The sequence below is a fragment of the Puma concolor genome, chromosome A2 (genome assembly GCF_028749965.1).
Source record: "Puma concolor isolate L17-30 chromosome A2, mPumCon1.1.hap2, whole genome shotgun sequence".
Taxonomy (NCBI): domain Eukaryota; kingdom Metazoa; phylum Chordata; class Mammalia; order Carnivora; family Felidae; genus Puma; species Puma concolor.
This window is the reverse complement of record NC_141668.1, coordinates 159,749,952-159,769,735: the sequence shown is the minus strand read 5'-3', so window position 1 is coordinate 159,769,735 and position 19,784 is coordinate 159,749,952. Positions and strand designations below refer to the sequence as shown.

The 19,784-nt window shown below is 52.2% G+C and overlaps 1 protein-coding gene across 1 annotated transcript in view; it reads left to right on the top strand.

The window, feature by feature from the left end:
• AP1M1 (adaptor related protein complex 1 subunit mu 1) overlaps positions 1-18,498 on the top strand; it is a 29,990-nt gene extending 11,492 nt beyond the window's left edge. Inside the window, exons 6-12 of the mRNA XM_025916098.2 lie at positions 8,938-9,064; positions 10,187-10,329; positions 10,748-10,819; positions 11,248-11,406; positions 16,666-16,791; positions 17,369-17,444; positions 17,610-18,498. Of these exons, the coding sequence (XP_025771883.1) occupies positions 8,938-9,064; positions 10,187-10,329; positions 10,748-10,819; positions 11,248-11,406; positions 16,666-16,791; positions 17,369-17,444; positions 17,610-17,632 (726 nt within the window). The 3' untranslated portion in view covers positions 17,633-18,498. The remainder of the gene's footprint in view (positions 1-8,937; positions 9,065-10,186; positions 10,330-10,747; positions 10,820-11,247; positions 11,407-16,665; positions 16,792-17,368; positions 17,445-17,609) is intronic.
• The last annotated feature ends 1,286 nt before the right edge of the window (positions 18,499-19,784 follow it).

The following is a 19,784-nucleotide window of genomic DNA, read 5'->3' as shown; positions in this document are numbered from 1 at the left end:
GCAGGCCCCAGGCTCCAAGCTGTGAGCACAGAGCCCGACGCGGGGCTCGAACTCACAAACCGCGGGATCATGACCTGAGCCGATGTCAGACGCTTAACCAACTGAGCCACCCAGGCACGCCCCGCCTGTTTCTTCTTATATCCATTTGTATTTATTTTATTTTTGGAACCACACCGTGTTTATCCATTCACCTCTTGAAAGACTTTTGGGTTGTTTCCAGTGTTGGGCTATTGTGAGTGCAGTTGCTATAAACATTTCGTGTGCAGGTTTATGTGTAAACGGAAGTTTTTCTTTCTCGAGGGCAAATACCCAGAGTGGGATCGCCGAGTCACATGGTAAGCGTACATTTAACTTTATAAGAAACCGCCAGACCGTCTTCCAGACTGGCTGCTCCACTTTTGCCTTTTCACCAGCAGTGGATGAGAGTTCTGGTGGTTCCATATCCTCGAGCACTGTTTTGGTTTTCTGCATCTTTTTTTTTTTTTTTCAACATGTATTTATTTTTGGGACAGAGAGAGACAGAGCATGAACGGGGGAGGGTCAGAGAGAGAGAGGGAGACACAGAATCGGAAACAGGCTCCAGGCTCCGAGCCATCAGCCCAGAGCCTGACGCGGGGCTCAAACTCACGGACCGCGAGATCGTGACCTGGCTGAAGTCGGACGCTCAACCGACTGCGCCACCCAGGCACCCCGATTTTCTGCATCTTAATAGATGTATTGTGCTAACTCATTGTAGGTATAATTTGCAATTTCCCGATGGCTGATGATGTTAAATGCGTCTCTGTGTGCTGCTTTGTCATCTGTATTTCATCTTTGGACAAGTGTCTTTTCATGTCTTGTGAGCATTTTTATTTTAAATTTTTTTTTTCAATGTTTTTTATTTATTTTTGGGACAGAGAGAGACAGAGCATGAACGGGGGAGGGGCAGAGAGAGGGAGACACAGAATCGGAAACAGGCTCCAGGCTCCAAGCCATCAGCCCAGAGCCTGACGCGGGGCTCAAACTCACGGACCGCGAGATCGTGACCTGGCTGAAGTCGGACGCTCAACCGACTGCGCCACCCAGGCGCCCCTTGTGAGCATTTTTAAATTGGGTTGTTTCTTTTCTGATTGTTGCATTTTGAAAGTTCCTTATGTATCCTGGATAGAAGTCTCTTGTCAGATACTGATTGTTGCATTTTGAAAGTTCTTTATGTATCCTGGATAGAAGTCTCTTGTCAGATACGTGATTTGCAGGTATTTTCTCCCAGGCCGTCACTTGTCTTTTCATTCTTTTGGTACAGTGTCTTTCACAGGACAAAAGTTTTTAATTTTGAGAAAATCTAATTACCGATCTTTTTGTGCGTGTGCTTTGGGTGCCACGCTGCCGAACCCAGGGTCATGTAGGTTTTCTCCTAAATTGTCTTCTAAAAGTTTTCTGGTTTTACATTTAGGTCCATGACCAACTTTGAGTTACGTTTTATCTAAGCTATGAGGTTTGTGTCCATTGTGTGGATGTAGAGCAGTGTTCTGCAATTGTTCCAACATCATTTTTTGAAAAACTACCCCTTTCTCCGTTAAACTGCCATTGTGTTTTTGTCAAAAATCAGTTGGCCGTATTTGTGTGAGTCTGCATTCATCTGTAGTATCTATTCATTCACCAACACTGCACTGTCATTGACAACTGTAACTTTATTAATCTGAAAAGCAGGTAATGAGATCCTTCCAGCGTTCTTCTTTTTTCAAAATTGTTTTAGCTATTTAGTTCCTTTGCATAAAATATTAGCATCAGGAGGCATCTGGGTGGCTCAGTCAGTTGAGTGTCCGACTTTCAATTTTAGCTCAGGTCATGATCTCATGGTTGTGGGATTGAGCCCCACATGGGGCTCTGCACTGACGGCTCGGAGCCTGCTTGGGATTCTCTCTCTCCCTCCCTCTCTGCCCCTCTCCTGCTTGTACGCATGCACGCTCTGTCTCTTTCAAAATAAATACATATATTTTTAAAAAGTTTAAAATGTTAGCATCAGCTTGTCTGTGTCTACAAAAAAAATCCTGCTGGATTTTGATTGGGATTTTATTAAATAACTATTAAATAATCAGCATGGGGAGTGCCTGAGTGGCTCAGTTGGTTAAGCATCCGACTTCAGCTCAGGTCATGATCTCGCAGTCCGTGAGTTCAACCCCTGATTCAGGCCCTGTGTTGACAGCTCAGAGTCTGAGCCTGCTTCGATTCTGTATCTCTCTCTCTCTGCCCCTCCCTGCTCGCACTCTCTCCTCTCTTCCACAAATAAACATTAAAAAAATTTTTTTAATAAATAATCAGTGTGGAAGAGAATTGGTATCATTAGTATATTAAGTCTCACAACCCACAAATGCTGTATGTCTTTCTAGTTAGGTCATCTTTTTAATTTTTTTTTAACATTTATTTATTTTTGAGAGACAGAGACAGAGCTTGAGTGGGGAAGGGGCAGAGAGAGAGGGAGGCACAGAATCTGAAACAGGCTCTAGGCTCTGAGCTGTCAGCACAGAGCCCGACGTGGGGCTCAAACTCATGAACTGTGAGATCATGACTTGAGTTGAAGTCGGACACTTAACCGACTGAGCCACCCAGGCACCCCTAGTTAGGTCATCTTTGATTTCATTCATAAACGTTTGGTAATTTTTACCATGTATATGTTATGTTAGAGTTATACTTAAGTATTTCATTTGAAAGTATCATAAATTGTATATTTTAGATTTACTTGGTAGAAGTCACTTGTGAAACTATCTGAGCCTAGAGATTTCTGTTCCAGAATATTTTTAACTACAAATTTCAATCCTATAATAGTTATAGGATTCTTCGGGTCTTCTGTTTCATCTTGGGTGAGTTTTGGCAGTTTGTTGTTTTTAAGAAGCTGATCTACTTCATCAGAGTCGTTGAGTTTATGCGTATAGTGTTCTCTGTAGTATTCCCTTACTGTCTTTTTAATGTCTGCAGGGTCGGTGCTGATGTCCCCTCTTTCATTCCTGATATCAGTCACTTATGTCATATTTTTTTTCTTTGTCAGTCTTGTGAGAGTTTCATCTATTTTATTGGTGATGAATTGGCTTTTACCAAGAATTGGCTTTTGATTTCATTGATTTTCCATTTTCAATTTCATTGATTTCTGTTCTTGGCTCTAGTATTTCTTTCTCTGTGATTTGAGTTTGTTTTGCTCTTCTTTTTCTAGTTTCTTAAGTTGGAAGCGAAGATGCTGATTTGGAATCTTTCTTTTCTAATATAAAGATTTAATGTCGTACATGTCTAAGCAGTGCTTTAGCTACGACCCATAATTGGTATGTTAGATTTTCATCTTCAAAATATTTTCAAATTTCCCTTGAGACTTCAGTTTTGACTCATGGATTATTTATTTATTTATTTATTTATTTCAATGTTTATTTTTGAGAGAGAGAGAGAGAGAGAGAGAGAGGGCATGAGCAGGGGAGTGGCAGAGAGAGAGGGAGACACAGAATCCAAAGCAGACTTCAGGCCCTGAGCTGTCAGCACAGAGCCCGACACGAGACTTGAACCCACCACTGCGAGATCATGACCTGAGCTAAAGTCAGACTCCTAACTGACTGAGCCACCCAGGCACCCTGACTCATGGATTATTTAATGAAAGTGTGTTAATTTTTAAATGTTTACTTATTTTTCTGTTACCTTATTGTTGTTGTTTTTTTGTTTTTAATTTAATTACATTATTGTTTAAGAATATACTTTCTTTGCGGTGCCTAGGTGACTTAGTCAGTTAAGCGTCTGACTCTTGGTTTCGGCTCAGGTCATGATCTCATGGTTCGTGAGTTCCAGCCTTACATCGGTCTCCATGCTGACCATGTGAAGCCTGCTTGGGATTCTCTCTCTCAAAATAAATAAACTTTAAAATATATAAATATACTTTTTATAATGCCCATTCTTTAAAATTTAAGGTTTGTTTTAGTGACCCAGAATGTGATCTATCTTGCCAAACGTTCCAGGTACACTTGAAAAAAATACATATTTTGCTTTTGTTGGGTGGACTGTTCTGTAATTGCCAATTAAATCCTGTTGGTTGGTGACATTTATTTCTTCTAGCTTTTCTTACTCATTTTCTGTCTACTAGTTCTACCTATTATTGATAGCGTTAAAAGCCCCAGCTGTTAATTGCAGATTATGTCATAGCATATTTTGAAGCTATGCTGTTAGGCACAGGCACATTTAGGATTCATATGTTTCCTTGGTGAAATGACCCTTTCTTTTATCATTATATAAGGTCCCTCTTTATCCCTGGTAAATTTTTTGCTCTGAAGTCTATTTTGCTATTAATATTGTCACTTCAGAGATTACTCCATCAGTGTTTACACACTGTGTGTTTTTCTATCCTTTTACTTCTTTTTTTAATCCTTTTATTTTATTTTTTTAAAGATTTTATTTGTAAGTAATCTCTCCATCCAACATGGGGCTTGAACTCATAACTCCAAGATCAAGAGTCACACACTCCACTGACTGAGCCAGCTAGGTACCCCATCCTTTTATTTTATTTTTTTAAAGTTATTTAAATTCTGGTTAATATACACGGTAATGTCAGTTTCAAGTATACAGTGTAGTGATTCAGTACGTCCATACATCATCCAGTGCTCAAACTGGGTCATTTTTTAACATCCATTCTGGCAGTCTTTGTCTTTTAATTGATATGTTTAGAGCATTTATACTTACTGTAATTTGTTAGATTAAAATGTCTGCCATTTTATTGTTTTCTTTTTGTTGCCTCTGTTTTTCATTCCTTTGTTTTTGTGTTTTTTTTTTCCTATCCTTCCATGGTCTGTTTGAATGTTTTTAATATTCCATTTCATTTCTTTATGGTGGTTGTTACCATATCTCTTTATATAGTTGTATCTAGTGGTTGCTATAAAGTGCATACTTACCTGCTTAGAATCAATATTTCACCACTTCACTTGGAATCCAGAAAGTTTCCTACCCCTCAATGCTAGAGCTGTTTTAGCTCTAGCTAATGTAATGTAGATATACATTAATCTAGATGCATTGGAAACCACCTCCGACAGTGGTAAGATTTGTTGCTCTCAGTTCTCAAACATGCTTTAAAGCAGTCAAGACAATAACCCACTTAACTCAGACATTTGGCACTTCTGTGGCTCTCCCTCGATTTCCTGACTTTTCCCAGGTTTCCTTCCGGTATCATTTCCCTTCTGCCTAAAAAGCTACTCTTAGCTGTTCTTTCAGAACAGGTCTACTTTGCTTTTCCTCCATCTGAGAATGTCTTCGTTTCTGCTTCATTCTGAAGGATATTTCAACTGGATACAGGTTCTGGGTTGACAGTTGTCCTTTGGCTCCTTGAAAATGTTGTGACATTCCCTCCAGGTTCCATGCTTCCTGGTGAGAAATCCACGGTCACTCGAATCCATATTTCCCTGCAGGTAACACATTGCTTTTCTCTGGATGCTTTCCAGATTTTTTCTTTGTCTTTAGTTTTCAGCAGATAGATTTGCTGTGTCTGGGTATGGATATCTTTAGGTTTCTACTGTTTGGGATTTGTTCATCTTCTTGTATCTGTTTGGTTATGTCTCCTACCAAAATTGGGATGTTTGCAGCCATTATGTTCTCAAATATGTTTGCCCAGTGACATGAATATCAGACCTTTAGTCAGTGTCCCCAGGGCCCCTGAGGTGCTGTTTCTTTTATCCCATCTTTTTTTTTTTCTCTTTGTTGTTTAGATTGGATGCTTCCTTCTGATCTGTCTTCAGGTTCACTGACCCTTTCCTGTTTTATCTCCATCCTTTTGTTGAGCCCATCCAGCAAGTTTTGTATTTCAGTGACTGCATCTTTTAGTTCTAAAATTTCCATTTGATTCTTCTTCCTATAGTCTGCTTCTTTACTGAGACTTTCTGTTTTAACATTTGTTGCAGGGGTGTTTGTATTTTTTACATAACTGTTTAAAGTCTTTTGTCAGATAATTCCAACATTTGCATCAGCATTGGCATCTGTTGATTGTATTTTCCGTGTGAGTTAAATTTTCTTGGCTCTTTGTATGCTGAGTATTTTTAGATTGTATCTTGGACCTTTTTGAATGTTACATTATAAGATTCTAGGTCTTATTTAGATTATACAGAAAATGTCCGTATTTGTGTTCGAGCTGACAGTTGGCCTGGTTAGGTTCAGGCCACAAGTTGCAGCCCCCAATTTGTGGGCCGTAAGTATCAGTTCAGTTTTCAAAGCCTTCCTGCCATTTGCTATTTGAGTTTGTCCGGAGTATGCACTGCCTGGTGGTCTGTCTGGGACTGGGTGGTTTGTTTCTCAGAGTCTTTGGCATGCTAATTAGGATCCTAGCTACTCATGCCCAGTTCTAGAGTGCTCTGGAGACACAAATAACTTCATGGGTTTGCTTTCCTGGACTCCTCACTCTCTACTCTCTTTCTGGTATTTGTCAGCTGTTTAGGACTTCCCTTTTGGGTTCTGTGACCAACTGGGGGCTCTAGATCTCCACTCTGGCCTGCCTGCCTGCCTGCAGTGGGCCTGAATCCTGGGTTTGCCCCACCCTCTGGGAACAACAGCTAGGTTGCCTGGGGCCTGGAGGTGAGAGAACAGACAAGGGGGGAGTCGGGGGATTTCCATATGCCCTCTAAGCAGCAGGAGTTCCCCTTCTGGCCCCGAAGCCAGAGCTACAGGCTTCCGCCAGCTCAGTCAGCGTCCCCGGGGCTCACTTCCACTTCCGGGTTTCCTCTGCACTTTCCCACGGGTGCCGCGCTTTCAGTGGCTCTTCCCAGATCCACCCACTGTGCCTTTCAGTCTTTGATGATTGCCCATGAACCCTGCCCGTGTGTCGTCCTTGTAGCCAGTGGCAGGGAAGGGCATACAAGCCGACCCCATGTTACCCGCAGCCTGCTTGTGTTCACTTTGGAGATTATCATGACTGATCAGACCAGTCCCATCACGCGGCTCACTAGGGTGTGCCCTTTCCAGCTGCCGCAGGCAGTGCAGAAATGAGCCAGCTTGTCCGTCCTCAGATGTGTGTTTGGGGCAGCATCCTTACCTGGGCGGGGTTCCTGGAGCGGTGGGTCCTCTGGTGTGGGATTGTTGACGGTGCTTCCCCAAAAAGATTCTCCCAGTGGACTGCGCATAAACATATTTGCCTTTTTACTTTTTAAGTCTTGGAGCAAGACAGTGGCCTCAGTAACCACATGTTCCTCCTGCCTTTGTCTGAATTGTTTATTGAGCCCAGAACATGGTCCATCTGGCACTAGAGTGTGCTGGCCTATGAAAGCAGATCCGGGGGAACAGCCTATAAATAGGTTATATGAAAACACTGGCAGTTCGATGGGTGTCCTGACCACAGTGCACCCAGCATGTGGCTGTGCCTGAAGGACCCTGTTCTTCCGTACACGGGGCAGCACGAGGCAGGTGCAGGTGTCCCAGATGCGCTAGAACACTGTCTTCCTGAGTCTGATTGCAGAGCCGGCTGCTGAGTCCACACCGGCGTCCAGTTTCCGGTGACCTGGGTGTAACGGTGTACTTGAGCAGCTCAGCAGACATCCCTTCTGCACCCACCCATCCTGGTTGCCGCCTGCAGGGCTGAGATGAGCCTTGGGCCTGCACAGTTCTTCTCCCCTTCCTGAGCCCGCCTTCCCAGCATTGGTGACCTCACCTGTTCAGTTCCAGAGGGCTGTGTAGTCCCTACTCCCCACGCGGGGGGACGGCCCTCCACATCTAGGGGCAGTCACAGTTGGGAGCATGGGGGGTGCCCAGAGCCCATCCCACCAGCGAGGGCCTACGTTTGCACGTACCTGCTGAGGACCTTCTGCCCCCAGGCACTGTCTTCGTGCTGGACCCAGCAGTGAGTGGCCTGACGCACCCCCTCACCAGAGTGGGGACAGAGGTGGACAGGCAGAGCTGATGAGAGGCGGAGGAGGAAGAAGTGGCCGCTGTGTGCAGTGGGGACAGTGAGAGGCCAGTGTGACCAGAGTATAGTGAGCAGTGAGGTGACAGAACCAGACGTTGCAGGGCCTTCTGTCCTGTTTTGTGCCTTTCCCGGGTTGTCGTTTCCTTGGTGCCTCGGTTTTCCACCTCCTTCAGAGGCGAAGGGCTCTCATGTTTGCCTGTGGTGCTTTCCAGATGCTTGAGTTAAAGGCTGGACAGATTTTCCTCCTCCTCTGTAGAAATAGGCAACTCGGGCCTTCCAGCACGTGGGTGTGGCTGGCACCTCTGAGGAGTGGCCCTCGTGGCCCCAAGGCCTGTGCCTCTGCAGCCCTTGTTCTTGCCTGGGGGTGTGGACGTGGTGATGTGGGGTGGTCGTCATAGGTGTGGCCCCAGCGCCTCCGCCAGCCATTGTGTGGCCTCTGTTCTGTATCTAAAATGGGCCTGAGAAGAGGTGTTCCAGCAGCCTGGCTCCCTCAGGACAGCCTCAGGGTTTGCCTGCTGGCCTGTTGTGACTTTCTAATCACTATCTCAGATGCTTCCTGGTCTGCTCGTGAGCTACAGGGTTGCCCGAAGCATAACTCCACCATGCAGACTGGTGGAGTGCACAGGGAAGGGCTCAGCCGTTACTCCTCTGACTTTATCTGGTGCTGTGGATCCATGGTCATCAGACCTCAGGGCAGCCCTGGGGAGCAGCGAGGTGTCAGGACCGGGGAAGCTCCATCTTTAGGAAGTAGCGGATATGGGGCAGGTGGCCTCCTGAGGCCCCACTTGGAGAAACAGAGATCTCTAGAAAAGCAAGTGTGGCCTGCCTGGAGGAAGGCCAGCCTAGTGGTTGAGCAGGCACTGGTAGGGTCCTCGCTCAGCTATGGCCTGAGGCCTAGAGGGCAGAGCCCACGGGTCGGCCTCTGTGACCCTGGCACAGAGGCTGGAGGGAGGCCGGGATGGGGAGAAGGGCATCGAGAATTGGGTGGCGGGAGGGTATGAGGCTGGTGAGTGGGGGCCTCCCTTCACGCCCGCCTCGCCGCCTCCCAGGTCAGTGCCAATGGCAACGTGCTGCGCAGTGAGATTGTGGGCTCCATCAAGATGCGGGTCTTCCTCTCAGGCATGCCCGAGCTGCGCCTGGGCCTCAACGACAAGGTTCTCTTCGACAACACGGGCCGTGAGTACCCCCCGCCACTCCCACTGCATCCCTGTGGCCAGAGCGGGCCTGCGCTGAGCTCACAGCTGAGCTGAGGGAATTCCCAGCTGCGTGGGCCAACGCGTGTACCCCAAGTACTTGCTTTAGAAACATGTTCAGGTTGTTTACAAGACAACTGTGAAAACTAGTAAATCCATAACTGGACGTAGAAAACATAGAAGAGCAGAGATCCCAAAGTCAAGTCCCCTCGTCACCCTATGGGCCAGAGTGCACGGGCGAGCACCTCAGATGTCAAGTGTGGGAAGGGTCACGCAGGTCCACGACCCTGCCCTACACCATCTTGAAGGGAGCTGCGGGCTCAAGGTCAGGCCTTGCCTTGTTCTCTCCTGTCCTGTGCCAGCTCCTGCCCCCACCTGGAGTGCTGGGTCTGGGCTGTTTGAAGGCTACACACAGTGGCTCTGGCTCTTGCCACGCGGCCTGCATGTAGCACCCCCTGTGGTGGGGCGGGGGCCAGAGTGATCTCAGGGACCCAGCATGCCGAGTCTCTGTGTTGACAAATGGGACACCTGGCTCCTGGCCCACCACAGGCCCCCTGGCCATGGGAGCGGTGGCAGGGGTGGCCACACCGTCACAGCAGCAGTGAGGCCCCCTCGGGTGTCAGCCCATCAGGGCAGCTCCTGTCCCTGGCTGGGCCCCACCTGCACAGCTCCTCTGCGGGATGGAAAACCAAGACAGGAACCCAGAACACAAGGGATGACGATGCGGCCGGGGCACACCGGGAGCCCTGAGCCGTCGCCCCGCGTCTCCAGCCGGGTCTGTTATACATTCAGCAGACTCGCCCTGGGCAGGAGCGCCAGCTAAGCCATGGACTGGCTGCTGGGGGCCAGAGTGACCCAGGCCAGCCAGCCCTGCCCTCAGCCCGAGCCCGGGGTCAGGATGTGACGGGGCTTCCAAGGGGCTGCGGAGGGACGGGGGAGGTCGTCCAGGAACCCGGGCCCCTTGGCATTCGTGACCCAGACGCTCTCGCGGATTTGAGGGGCAGCTCTGCTCTGCCAGGGGTGAGCCCCCGGGATTGACAGTGTTGCCGAGGGAGTGACCCGGAGGGGCTAGGGTCTGTCCCGCCCTCACCCCGCCTCCCCGCAGGTGGCAAGAGCAAGTCCGTGGAGCTGGAGGATGTGAAGTTCCACCAGTGTGTGCGACTCTCACGCTTCGAGAACGACCGCACCATCTCCTTCATCCCCCCAGATGGCGAGTTCGAGCTCATGTCCTACCGCCTCAACACCCACGTGCGTGCGCCCGCCCTCCACCGGGGCAGGCTTTCCTCCAGGGCGGCTCGCGGGAGGCTCCAGACAGGCTCCCGCCCCCTCCCTGCTGGGTGGGAACCGTCCCTGTCCCCGAGCTGACACCCAGGGCACGAACAGCCCCCTACGGGCTGCCTGGCTCTGCGGAGCCGGTGTTTGACAGCTCGGGGCTCTGAACCGTTTGAGTGACCGGAGCCCTTTGGCCCTACTGCCCCCCACTGCAGGCAGCCCCGGTGACATGTTCTGCATTTTCAGAGGCCCCTCTGTCTGCGTGTCCATCTGGCCTGGCTGGGACTCGGGCGGTGGCTTGCTGGGCTCACGCCTGGCAGATGGTCCCTTGCCTCGGGCCTCAGTGTCCCCTCTGGGGGAAAGGTGTGAGTGCCGCGTTCGCTTTCCCTAACAGGTCAAGCCCTTGATATGGATCGAGTCCGTGATCGAAAAGCATTCCCACAGCCGCATTGAGTACATGATCAAGGTGCGCGCACACCCGGCACACAACGCCAACTTGGGGACGAGGGCAGTGAGAGAGGGGGCTGTGGATAGCCTCACCGGCTCAGGGCTGGCTATCCAGGCCTAACCAGGCCTAACCAGGGCAGGGACACCGTGGGGCTCTATGACCCCTGTCCGGGGAGATCAGGCCTGTGGCTGAGGTCCGTGCTGCCTCACTGACCCAGAGGGGAGAATGGGGAGCCCTGAAGGCCAAGGGGACTGGAGGCTATAGGGAGGGTCTCAGGTGGCAGGAGGGTACGAGCTGAGCCTGGAGAACCGGGGTCAGCTTGATGGGGGGCCCCCCGGGCCGGGCCAGGCCAGGGGGGTGGGGCCCTTGCCGGGGCAGGCCGGGTCGGGGCCGGGCCTTCTCACCTGTGCCTTCTGCAACCTTGGCTGCATCGGCCTCGTCTCCAGGCCAAGAGCCAGTTCAAGCGGCGGTCAACGGCCAACAACGTGGAGATCCACATCCCCGTGCCCAACGACGCCGACTCCCCCAAGTTCAAGACGACAGTGGGGAGTGTGAAGTGGGTCCCCGAGAACAGTGAGATCGTGTGGTCCATCAAGTCCTTCCCGGTGAGCACCCTTCTCAGTGGGGTGCCCCTCGACTTCCTCCCACGCCCCGCCTGCCCCCTGTGCCCATCCCAGCACGCAGCGGCCTCAAAGCGGGGCACGGGGCCAGGATCCCCGCGGACGGAGAGCCGAGGGGCGGGCCAAGCGAGGAGGGAAAGCCGGAGCCGGCACGGGCAGCTTGTCCGAACAGCACCGTCTCCGGCGTCAGGGCACCACCCCTGCCTCTCTCCCTCCCTCCTGCCCTCCCTCTGGCACTCCGGGTCAGAACTCTGCTTCCCTTGAGGGGAACAGACTGCCTCAAGGCCTGAGCAGCGTGGGTTTCGGGACTCCAGCACGAGCTCCGGGAACGTAGAGCACTTCGTGCTGGCGTAGATGCCTGGCTTGTGGTCAGGGTTTTGAGCACTTGAGTCTGGGTTTGCAGCAGTGGCAGCCGGAGAGCCGGGAAGGGGGGTGTGCACCCCCCTGCTGTGCTGATTACGGCCCATTTGCCGTTTTCTCATCATGAGCGAGACGAGACTCCTTTCCTTAGGCCTGGGGGCCGTTTGCATTTCTTTCTCTGGAAATTACGGCAGCTGTCCCCTTCATTTCTCTGTCAGGTTTGGTCATTTTCTTCGTTTCTGAGAGCCCTTTTTATATGGGCAAGATTAAGCAAAGCTTTTTCTTTGATACGAGTTGCAAGAGGTTTTCCCTAGTTTGATGTTCTCTTTTGGCTTGGTTTCTGGTGGTTTTTGCTGTGTGACCTGTTTTCTTTTTTGAAAAAAATTTTATTTAGTTTGTGAGAGACAGGGGGGCACAGAGAGGGAGAGAGAATCCCAAGCAGGCTGTGCAGTCAGCACGGAGCCCACGGGGCGGGGGGGGGCTCAGTCCCACGAACCGTGAGATCATGACCTGAGCCAAAACCAAGAAAATGAAGCCGCTGTGTGACTTTTTCAAAATTGCTTCTTTGCTTTATGACTGTTACTTAATGTAGTCAGATTTCTCAGTCCTTCCTTTTTATGGTATCTGGACTGTAAGTCATACTTTGAAAGGCCTCACCTTTCCCAGATATAAAGGAATTCACCCATATTTGCTTCTAGAACCTGTATAGTGGCATTTTTTGTAACCTTGGCTTTTAGGTCCTTTCAGAGCTAGGTCTGGTAAATGGGATGAGGTATAGGTCCAGTTTTGTCTTTTTCCAAATGGCTATCCAGTTTTCTAACATCATTTACTAAAAAGTCTTACCTTCCCCCAGTGGTTTATCAAATATCAAATTTTCATATGGCATAAGGTCTCTTTCTGAATGTCCTGTTGTCTATCTGTCCATGCAGCGAGGCCACATTTTAACTCAGGGCTTTAGTCTATGTTTTAACATCTGATGAGGCCAGGCCCACCTCCCCCCCCCCCCCAACCCCCCATATCCATCTCTTGTCTGTTTCCTGGTGACTCTTGCTTGTTTGGTTTTCCTTAATGAATTTTGGAATCTGTTTGTTTGTACTAAATACCAAAGTCAGTTAGAACACCTCTATGAGGTTTGTCCTTTATGAGGACTTTGTCCTGTGTCCTTTTATGAGACTGACCTTTGTGTCAGTCTCACCTTTGTGCTTTTGGGGATGTTTGAGTGTTTACCTTATATACTTCACATAGCCTTTCCCTAGGTGTAAAAAAGTGCATTTATTGAAATACAACATGCAGAAAAGTACACAAATGGAATGTGAATGAGTCAATGAACTTCCTCGGGGGGAAACATCCATGTGTCTGGAACTAGATAAAAGCCACAGAACATCCCCTGCCCTCAGGAGCCTCCAGGGCTCACGACCAGTTGGCACATTTCTCATAAAGATGCTTTAAAAAAATTTTTGTTTTATGTTTGTTTATTTTTAAGAGAGACAGTGCAAGAAGGGGAGGGGCAGAGAGAGAGGGAGACACAGAACCCAAAGCAGGCTCCGGGCTCTGAGCTGTCAGCACAGAGCCCAACGTGGGGCTTGAACTCACAAGCCATGAGATCATGACCTGAGCTAAAGTCAGATGCTTCACCGACTGAGCCACCCAGGCGCCCCTCTTGTGAGGATGATTTTTAAGTCAGTGTGTCGGTGAGTGGGGTCTTCTCTTCCATTGTGTCTTCCAGCAGGTGGCTGATGTTTGTATGGTAGTTTTACGCCCTAGTTCCCTCCTGTATTTTTGGTTTATGGTAGTTTTTCTTTTAATTCCTGTGCATCTTCAGATACTCCTTCGTATCATTTACAACCAGATACGGTTTTCCCTTCTCTGCTGTTGTTGGGCATTTGATGGCTCCGGCGTCTCCTTGCTTTGGCTGCTGTCTCCAGGGCCCGTAAGTGGAGGTGGAGAGCGACCTCTGGTCTTGGCCCCAGCTGGAGGTGCTGGGCGTCCTCCCCCCAAGTCTGACACCACGTGGGGCCGTGGACTCGATCCAGCCCTTACTTTCCTGTGTTTTCGGCACAAATGGGTAACAAATTCATCCAGGTGCCCCTTTGGTGTCTCAGTTCAGATCTGTTAATGGGTGGATCTCGAAACATGGCTGCCTTCCGGGAAGCTCCACCTGATCGAGGCATGTTTCCTTTTTAAAGCACCGTTGAACTGCGTTAACACTGTGCATAACCTTTGCATGCTGATGTTCGTAACCGAGGCTGACTTTTTTGGGGGCGCTCTCTGTTCTGCCTGTTTCGTAATTACCCCGTGCCCCATTTCCATGCCGCAGGGCAGTTTGAGGAGCCTAGATGTCGTCTGGTCTTGAGGTTGATGGAATTTGGCTGTGTGACCTTCCAGATCTCGACTACTTTCTCTCTTCTGTGGAAATTGGGCCATTCAGAGTTTCCATTTTTGTTACAGGCTGTTTGGGTAAATTGTTTCCCTTCAAAAAGCCAGCCAACCTAAGCAGGTTTTTAAGTTGTCTGCCAAGTTGGAGAAAGTGGTCTTTCTTTTTCTTTTTCTTTTTTTTCCCCATTATGATGGTTACTTCTACCTTGTTATTTTTTATTTTGTCTATTTGGGCCTTCTGTCTTCCTTGATAAAGCTTCCTAGTGGCTTCTCTCTCTCTTTTTTTTTTCCCCCAGATTTGCTTTTTAATTTTGTTGTAATGTTTTCCAGTCTTTTATAAGTCTTCGGTTTAAATTTCTTCATCCTTTCCTTGTTCTAAGTTTTCTTTCTTTTTTAAAAAAAAATTTTTTTAATGTTTATTAACTTCTAGAGAGAGAGAGAGAGAGAGAGACAGAGCATGAGCAGAGAGGGGCAGAGAGAGAGAGGGAGGCACAGAATCTGAAGCAGGCTCCAGGCTCCGACCTGTCAGCACAGAGCCCGACGCGGGGCTCGAACCCACCAACCATGAGATCATGACCTGAGCCGAAGTTGGATGCTTAAGCAACTGAGCCACCCACGCTCCATCCTTGTTCTGAGTTTTCAAGTTGGATAGTTTCATTTGATGATTTTGTTTTAAAATTTATATCGCCACAAGTATTTAAGCCATAAATATTCCTACGAGCCCTGCCTTAGCTATATAGCGCTTAGATTCTGACATGTCCTATTTGATGTGATCATCTAGAAATTCTGTAACCAAACAGAGTGGGTTGTTCTTTTTAAATTTCCTCGGGGAAGGGCCTTCTGTTTTCTTTTCTCCTCACTACAGATTTGGAGCACTGAGGCCAGACAGGGTTATTCTTGTCGTTTCCGTTTCTGGGATTTCTTGAAGTGTTTGCTGTATGCGAACGGAAGGTCAGAGTTTGCAGATCCCCTGCGTGCACTTGGGAGGAAGGCAGGGCTTCTGCTGGCGGGGAGAGAGCCCACGAGGTCTGCGTGACGCCGAGGTAGCGTCTGCCCATCAGCTCGGCCTTCCTCCGGCTCCCTCTGCGCCTCGTGTGGCGCCTGCTTCACAAGCTGCCGCCGCGTGAGTTGGTGCCGTGGACACTCGCGGCTGCGGTGTCTTCCCTGTGGACCTCGGGACCGCGGCCTCCGGGGCCATGGCCTGTCCTCCTTGCACCTGTGACTGCTGCCCTGCGTTCTCCCCTGCCGTTTTTCTGCCTCTGGCTGGTGTGCCTTCGCCGGGTCTTCCTGCGGGAGTGGCCTTTCTCTGCTTTTGCGGCACAGAGTTGTGTTTTGGCCTGTGAGCCGGCCTGTAGGTCTCTCTCGCTCTCGGGGGACTTGCACCCGCTGACATCGGCGTGACGGACACGGGGCGGGCGAGCCGACGCGCCGCTGCCCCTCGGCCTGTCCTCGTGCTTTCGTTTCCCCTTTTGTCTTTATAAGGCTCAGATTTGGGGTCCGGTTACTGTTTCATACACAGGCTGATGATGAAGCGGCTTTAGTTCCTCAGCCGCCTGCTTCGTCTGCGGCTGGGACCGCGTTATTCTCCCCTCGTTGTCCCAGAGTCTTAACTCCGCACATGTCACCGGCTCAGGCAGAGTCCCTGCTGTGGCCCTGGCCCTGGCGGTGGTGAACGCACTGGCCGCTGGCTCCGCCCCAAGGAGGGGAGCATGAGGGGAGCACGAGCGCCGGCCGGGAGCCAGGGCTCCGCTCCGCTCCGCTCCGCCCGAGAAGCTCCAGGACCGCCCCTGCCTGCTCCGGCCAGAAGCAGCCCTGCTCAGCAGCCGCTCCTGCCAGAGCCGTGGGGGGTCACCTGGTGTCCTGGGTGCGATGAGGGCCGCGCTCTCTCTGCTCCCTACTCCTCTAGGTGCGACACCCCGGGCGCTTGGATGGCCGGGCTGAGATGCCTCGCTCACGTCCGGGCCTGGGCTTCCGGTCATTCAGGGGCCACCTCTGGGAGCAGGACCCGAGTCCAACCCATCAGTCAGCCCCCAACCTCCATCTTTCACTTTTGTCATCTCCCTCCGTTCACCGTGCCTCACCTTGACCTTCCCCCTCTGCTTCCACGTGCCACCCAGACATGGGGCAGGTGGGGCTGTTCTCTCGGGCTCTGGCCTCAGCAGGTGGTCCACACCTCGTGCCTCCTTTCCCTGCCTGAGGCCTGTCAGTCTAGGCATCCTTGAAGCAACTAGTCTTCATTCCCTGAGAGTCTGTGCCACTCTCTTGATCCTAACAGTTTGGCGATTTTCTGCAGCATGCCTGCGATCGGGCCGGCTCAGCTGGCAGGACGGTCCGAGAGGCCTGGGCTAAGTGTAAGTGTGTCTGAGGAGCCGAGACTCTGGGAGACCGCGGCCACGCAGGAAGGGGCTCCGTGGCCGGGCCAGCAACTTGGTGCCCTGCAGGAGCAGCTGTTGGCTGAGCTGGGCCGGGGCCTTGGCCTGACTGTCTCTCCCTCGTCCGCTCCCCCAGGGTGGCAAGGAGTACCTGATGCGGGCCCACTTTGGCCTTCCGAGCGTGGAGGCGGAGGACAAGGAGGGCAAGCCCCCGATCAGCGTCAAGTTTGAGATCCCTTACTTCACTACCTCTGGCATCCAGGTACACGCGGCCAGGGCCGCAGGGCCCCAGAGCGCACGTGGACGGGCCCAGGCCTCCATCCCAGCTCGGGTTGCTGCAGCCAGCGTGGACGACGGTGCTGGTCTGCCTTCCCAGGGCGCCGACGTGCTGCCCCGGCTCTGCCGCCCTCCTCGGGCAGCCTGGTCCCACCCCTGTCCACACAGACCTCACCCTGCACTTCAGCCCTGAGATTAGAGAGTCGTTCCGCCCCCAGAACTGGAGTTTGAGCCTCCGGTGTTCGCGCACCTGCCACCACAGGGCCTGTTTTCCAAATCCGCGAGGGGAGGTGAACTCTGGGCCTCCTCTCCAGGAGTCTGCTGGAGGGCCGTGTCTGAGAGGGCACAGCCTGGCTCTTTCCCGCACCTTCTGGCAGTGACCGCTCCCTCCCGCGGTGTCCACACGCTCCAGACAGATGCCCCTTCCCCCCCCCCCCACACCTCTGCCTGTGCTTGCCTGCTCCTCCTCACAGCCTCCCCTCCCCTCCCTGGCCCCGAGGGAGTGACAGGGTGGGGGCGAGGGGCAGCACGCACGTACTCAGGCCCTGCTGCCCATGCCCTAGGTGCGCTACCTGAAGATCATTGAGAAGAGCGGCTACCAGGCTCTGCCGTGGGTCCGGTACATCACTCAGAACGGAGGTGCGTGCAGCCCGCCACGGGCGGTGCAGACAGGCTTCCTGGTGGCCGCCCCCCTGTGCCCCAGGTGGTGCACACAGAGCAGCCCCAGGGTTGTGGTGGGGGAGGGGGGGCGGCCCCGCCCCCAGGTGCGGAGCAGAAAACCAACGCCTCCTTCCCTGCTTCTAGATTACCAGCTCCGGACCCAGTGACGGGCCCCACGGCCAGCGCTGGCGCTCCAGGTGGAAGCACCTGGAGGAAGCACCTGCCGAGCCTGCGGGATGGAGGAGGGGCGCCCCCCTGGCTGCCGGCCACCCTCCCGGCTCCTCCCGGCTCCTCCCGGGCCCCACCTCCTCCAGGCACACCTGCTCTGCCGTTGCCACTCTCGTCCCTGAGGTCCCTTCTCCCAGAAGAGGCTCATCTTCGAGAAGTCTTGTCTCTCTGCCCCCTGAGTCAGTTTGAGGGGAAGGAAATGAAATCTTTCCCTCCAGAGATCAAATGCAGCCTTCTGTGCTGTTTAGCTCCCAGGCGCCAGAAAGATTGGGAAATGCCCGCCGGACTGCTGGCCGCACGCGGCATGTGTCCGGGCCGGCAGGGCCGCTGTTTTATTGCCGTTCTGCTGAACGTCGTAGGTTTATAAGTGTCCCCAGAGTTTGTCTTGTTCGTCCATCGTTGTTTACGTGAACCTCACTGTGTGCACCCCCCGCCCCTTGTCCTGAAGCGCTCTTGGGCAGCACTTAGCGCGGGCGGGCTCGCCCCCCCCTCCTCAGCAGCGCCAGCACCGGGTGGCCCTCCCACGTCCGGCCGGAACCTGGCACTCGGGTCTGTGGCTGCAGCTTCTGACTGCTCCTCGGGGGCTCCCGGCCTAGACCCCCGGCTTCAGCGGAGGTGCCTTCCCAGGGTGAGCCGTGCCGTGCAAGGCCATCACCCAGCCACATCAGTGTTTGTCCCCCGGGGCACCGCCGGCCCCATAGGGCGGGGGGCACGGGCCATCCCCATCTGTGCTGGGTCACCCACCGCACCACCACCCTGTCTATGTCCGTGTCACGATTACATTAAATTCCATTACTTAAACACACTGCCTGCCTTCCCTCAGGTGCAGTGTGCTGCGGACTCCTGGGTGGCCAGGGGCAGGTGCTGGACTCACATCAAGGTCCTCTCTGAGCTCACTAGAAATGCCCGTTCACAGACACCCCCCTCTCAACCCCCACCCCCCCCCCCCCCCCCCACCGACCTGCCGAGGCAGAGTCTCTGGGATCGAGGCCCAGGAGACCTCTCAACAGTTTCCACCTGTGGTTCATATGTGCACTGGAGTTTGAAGACCGATGCCTGGTCCTCAGAGGGGATTGTGGTGGGCGCATGGGCAGGAAGTGCCCTGTCTTCCCGCGGCAGGCACCTGCATCTCCCCCTGCTGCCCCGCTGGGCCTTGCCCGGCTCACCCCCTGTTGCCTGCAAGGGCTGTGCACCCCTATCCCTCCCCCAGATCGCCCAGCTCCCCCTTTGAGGGCTGGTGGGGCTCAGACCAGAGCCCTTAGAAGTGCCCTTGATGCCTTGCCCCTCACTGCCCACACCCACATCCGCAGCAAGCCCTGATGGCCTCCTTCCAGAAGACCCTGGGTCCAGAGCATTTTCCATCACTGCCCTTGCTGGAGGCCAAGCCGCAGCCTCTCGAGCCCCTGGGGGTCACAGGTCATCTGCAGGGTAGAGTGGGGCCTCTGTTCCCAGCAATGCTTGGGACAAGGTTATGTGCAAGCGCTCCCACTGTGAGCGTGTGCCTGTGTAATACTAGGTATAGTATATGTAGAAGAAAGATGGAAAGTGCTGGGCTAAGCATGCATCTTGAGTCAGGAAAAGAACAAGAAAATAAGCCTAAGAACACAGGAAGAAGGAAATAATAGGAGGGGAATAGAAAGCAAACATTCGATAAAAAGAACCACAAGTTGCTTATTTTAACAGATGAATGGAATTCAGAAGCTGCTGGGAAATTTGATCAAGATGAAAAGCAGGCCCAAATCGCTATCCCTCGAAAGACATCAAACGTGGAGAGAGAGCTTTTCAAACATGGAGCGATTAGAGCAGGAGAGGTGCCTCCTGAGGCAGGCAGGCCGCCTTCTGCTGCCCAGGCCATGCGCCTGCAGGGGCTTCAGCCTCCTGGGGGGGGGGGGGGGGAGGATGCTGTGAGCAGCTTGGTGCCAGCACACTTGAAAATGTCAACTAACTTGGATAAGTTCCTAGAGGGTAAAAAACTGACTCAAAAAGAGGGGGAAAGTCTGAATAGTCCTATAAGCTAGCAAGGAAACAGAACTAGTCAGAACTCCGGACCCAGATGGCGTTCTTGGAAAAGCCCTACCAAACACTCAAGGG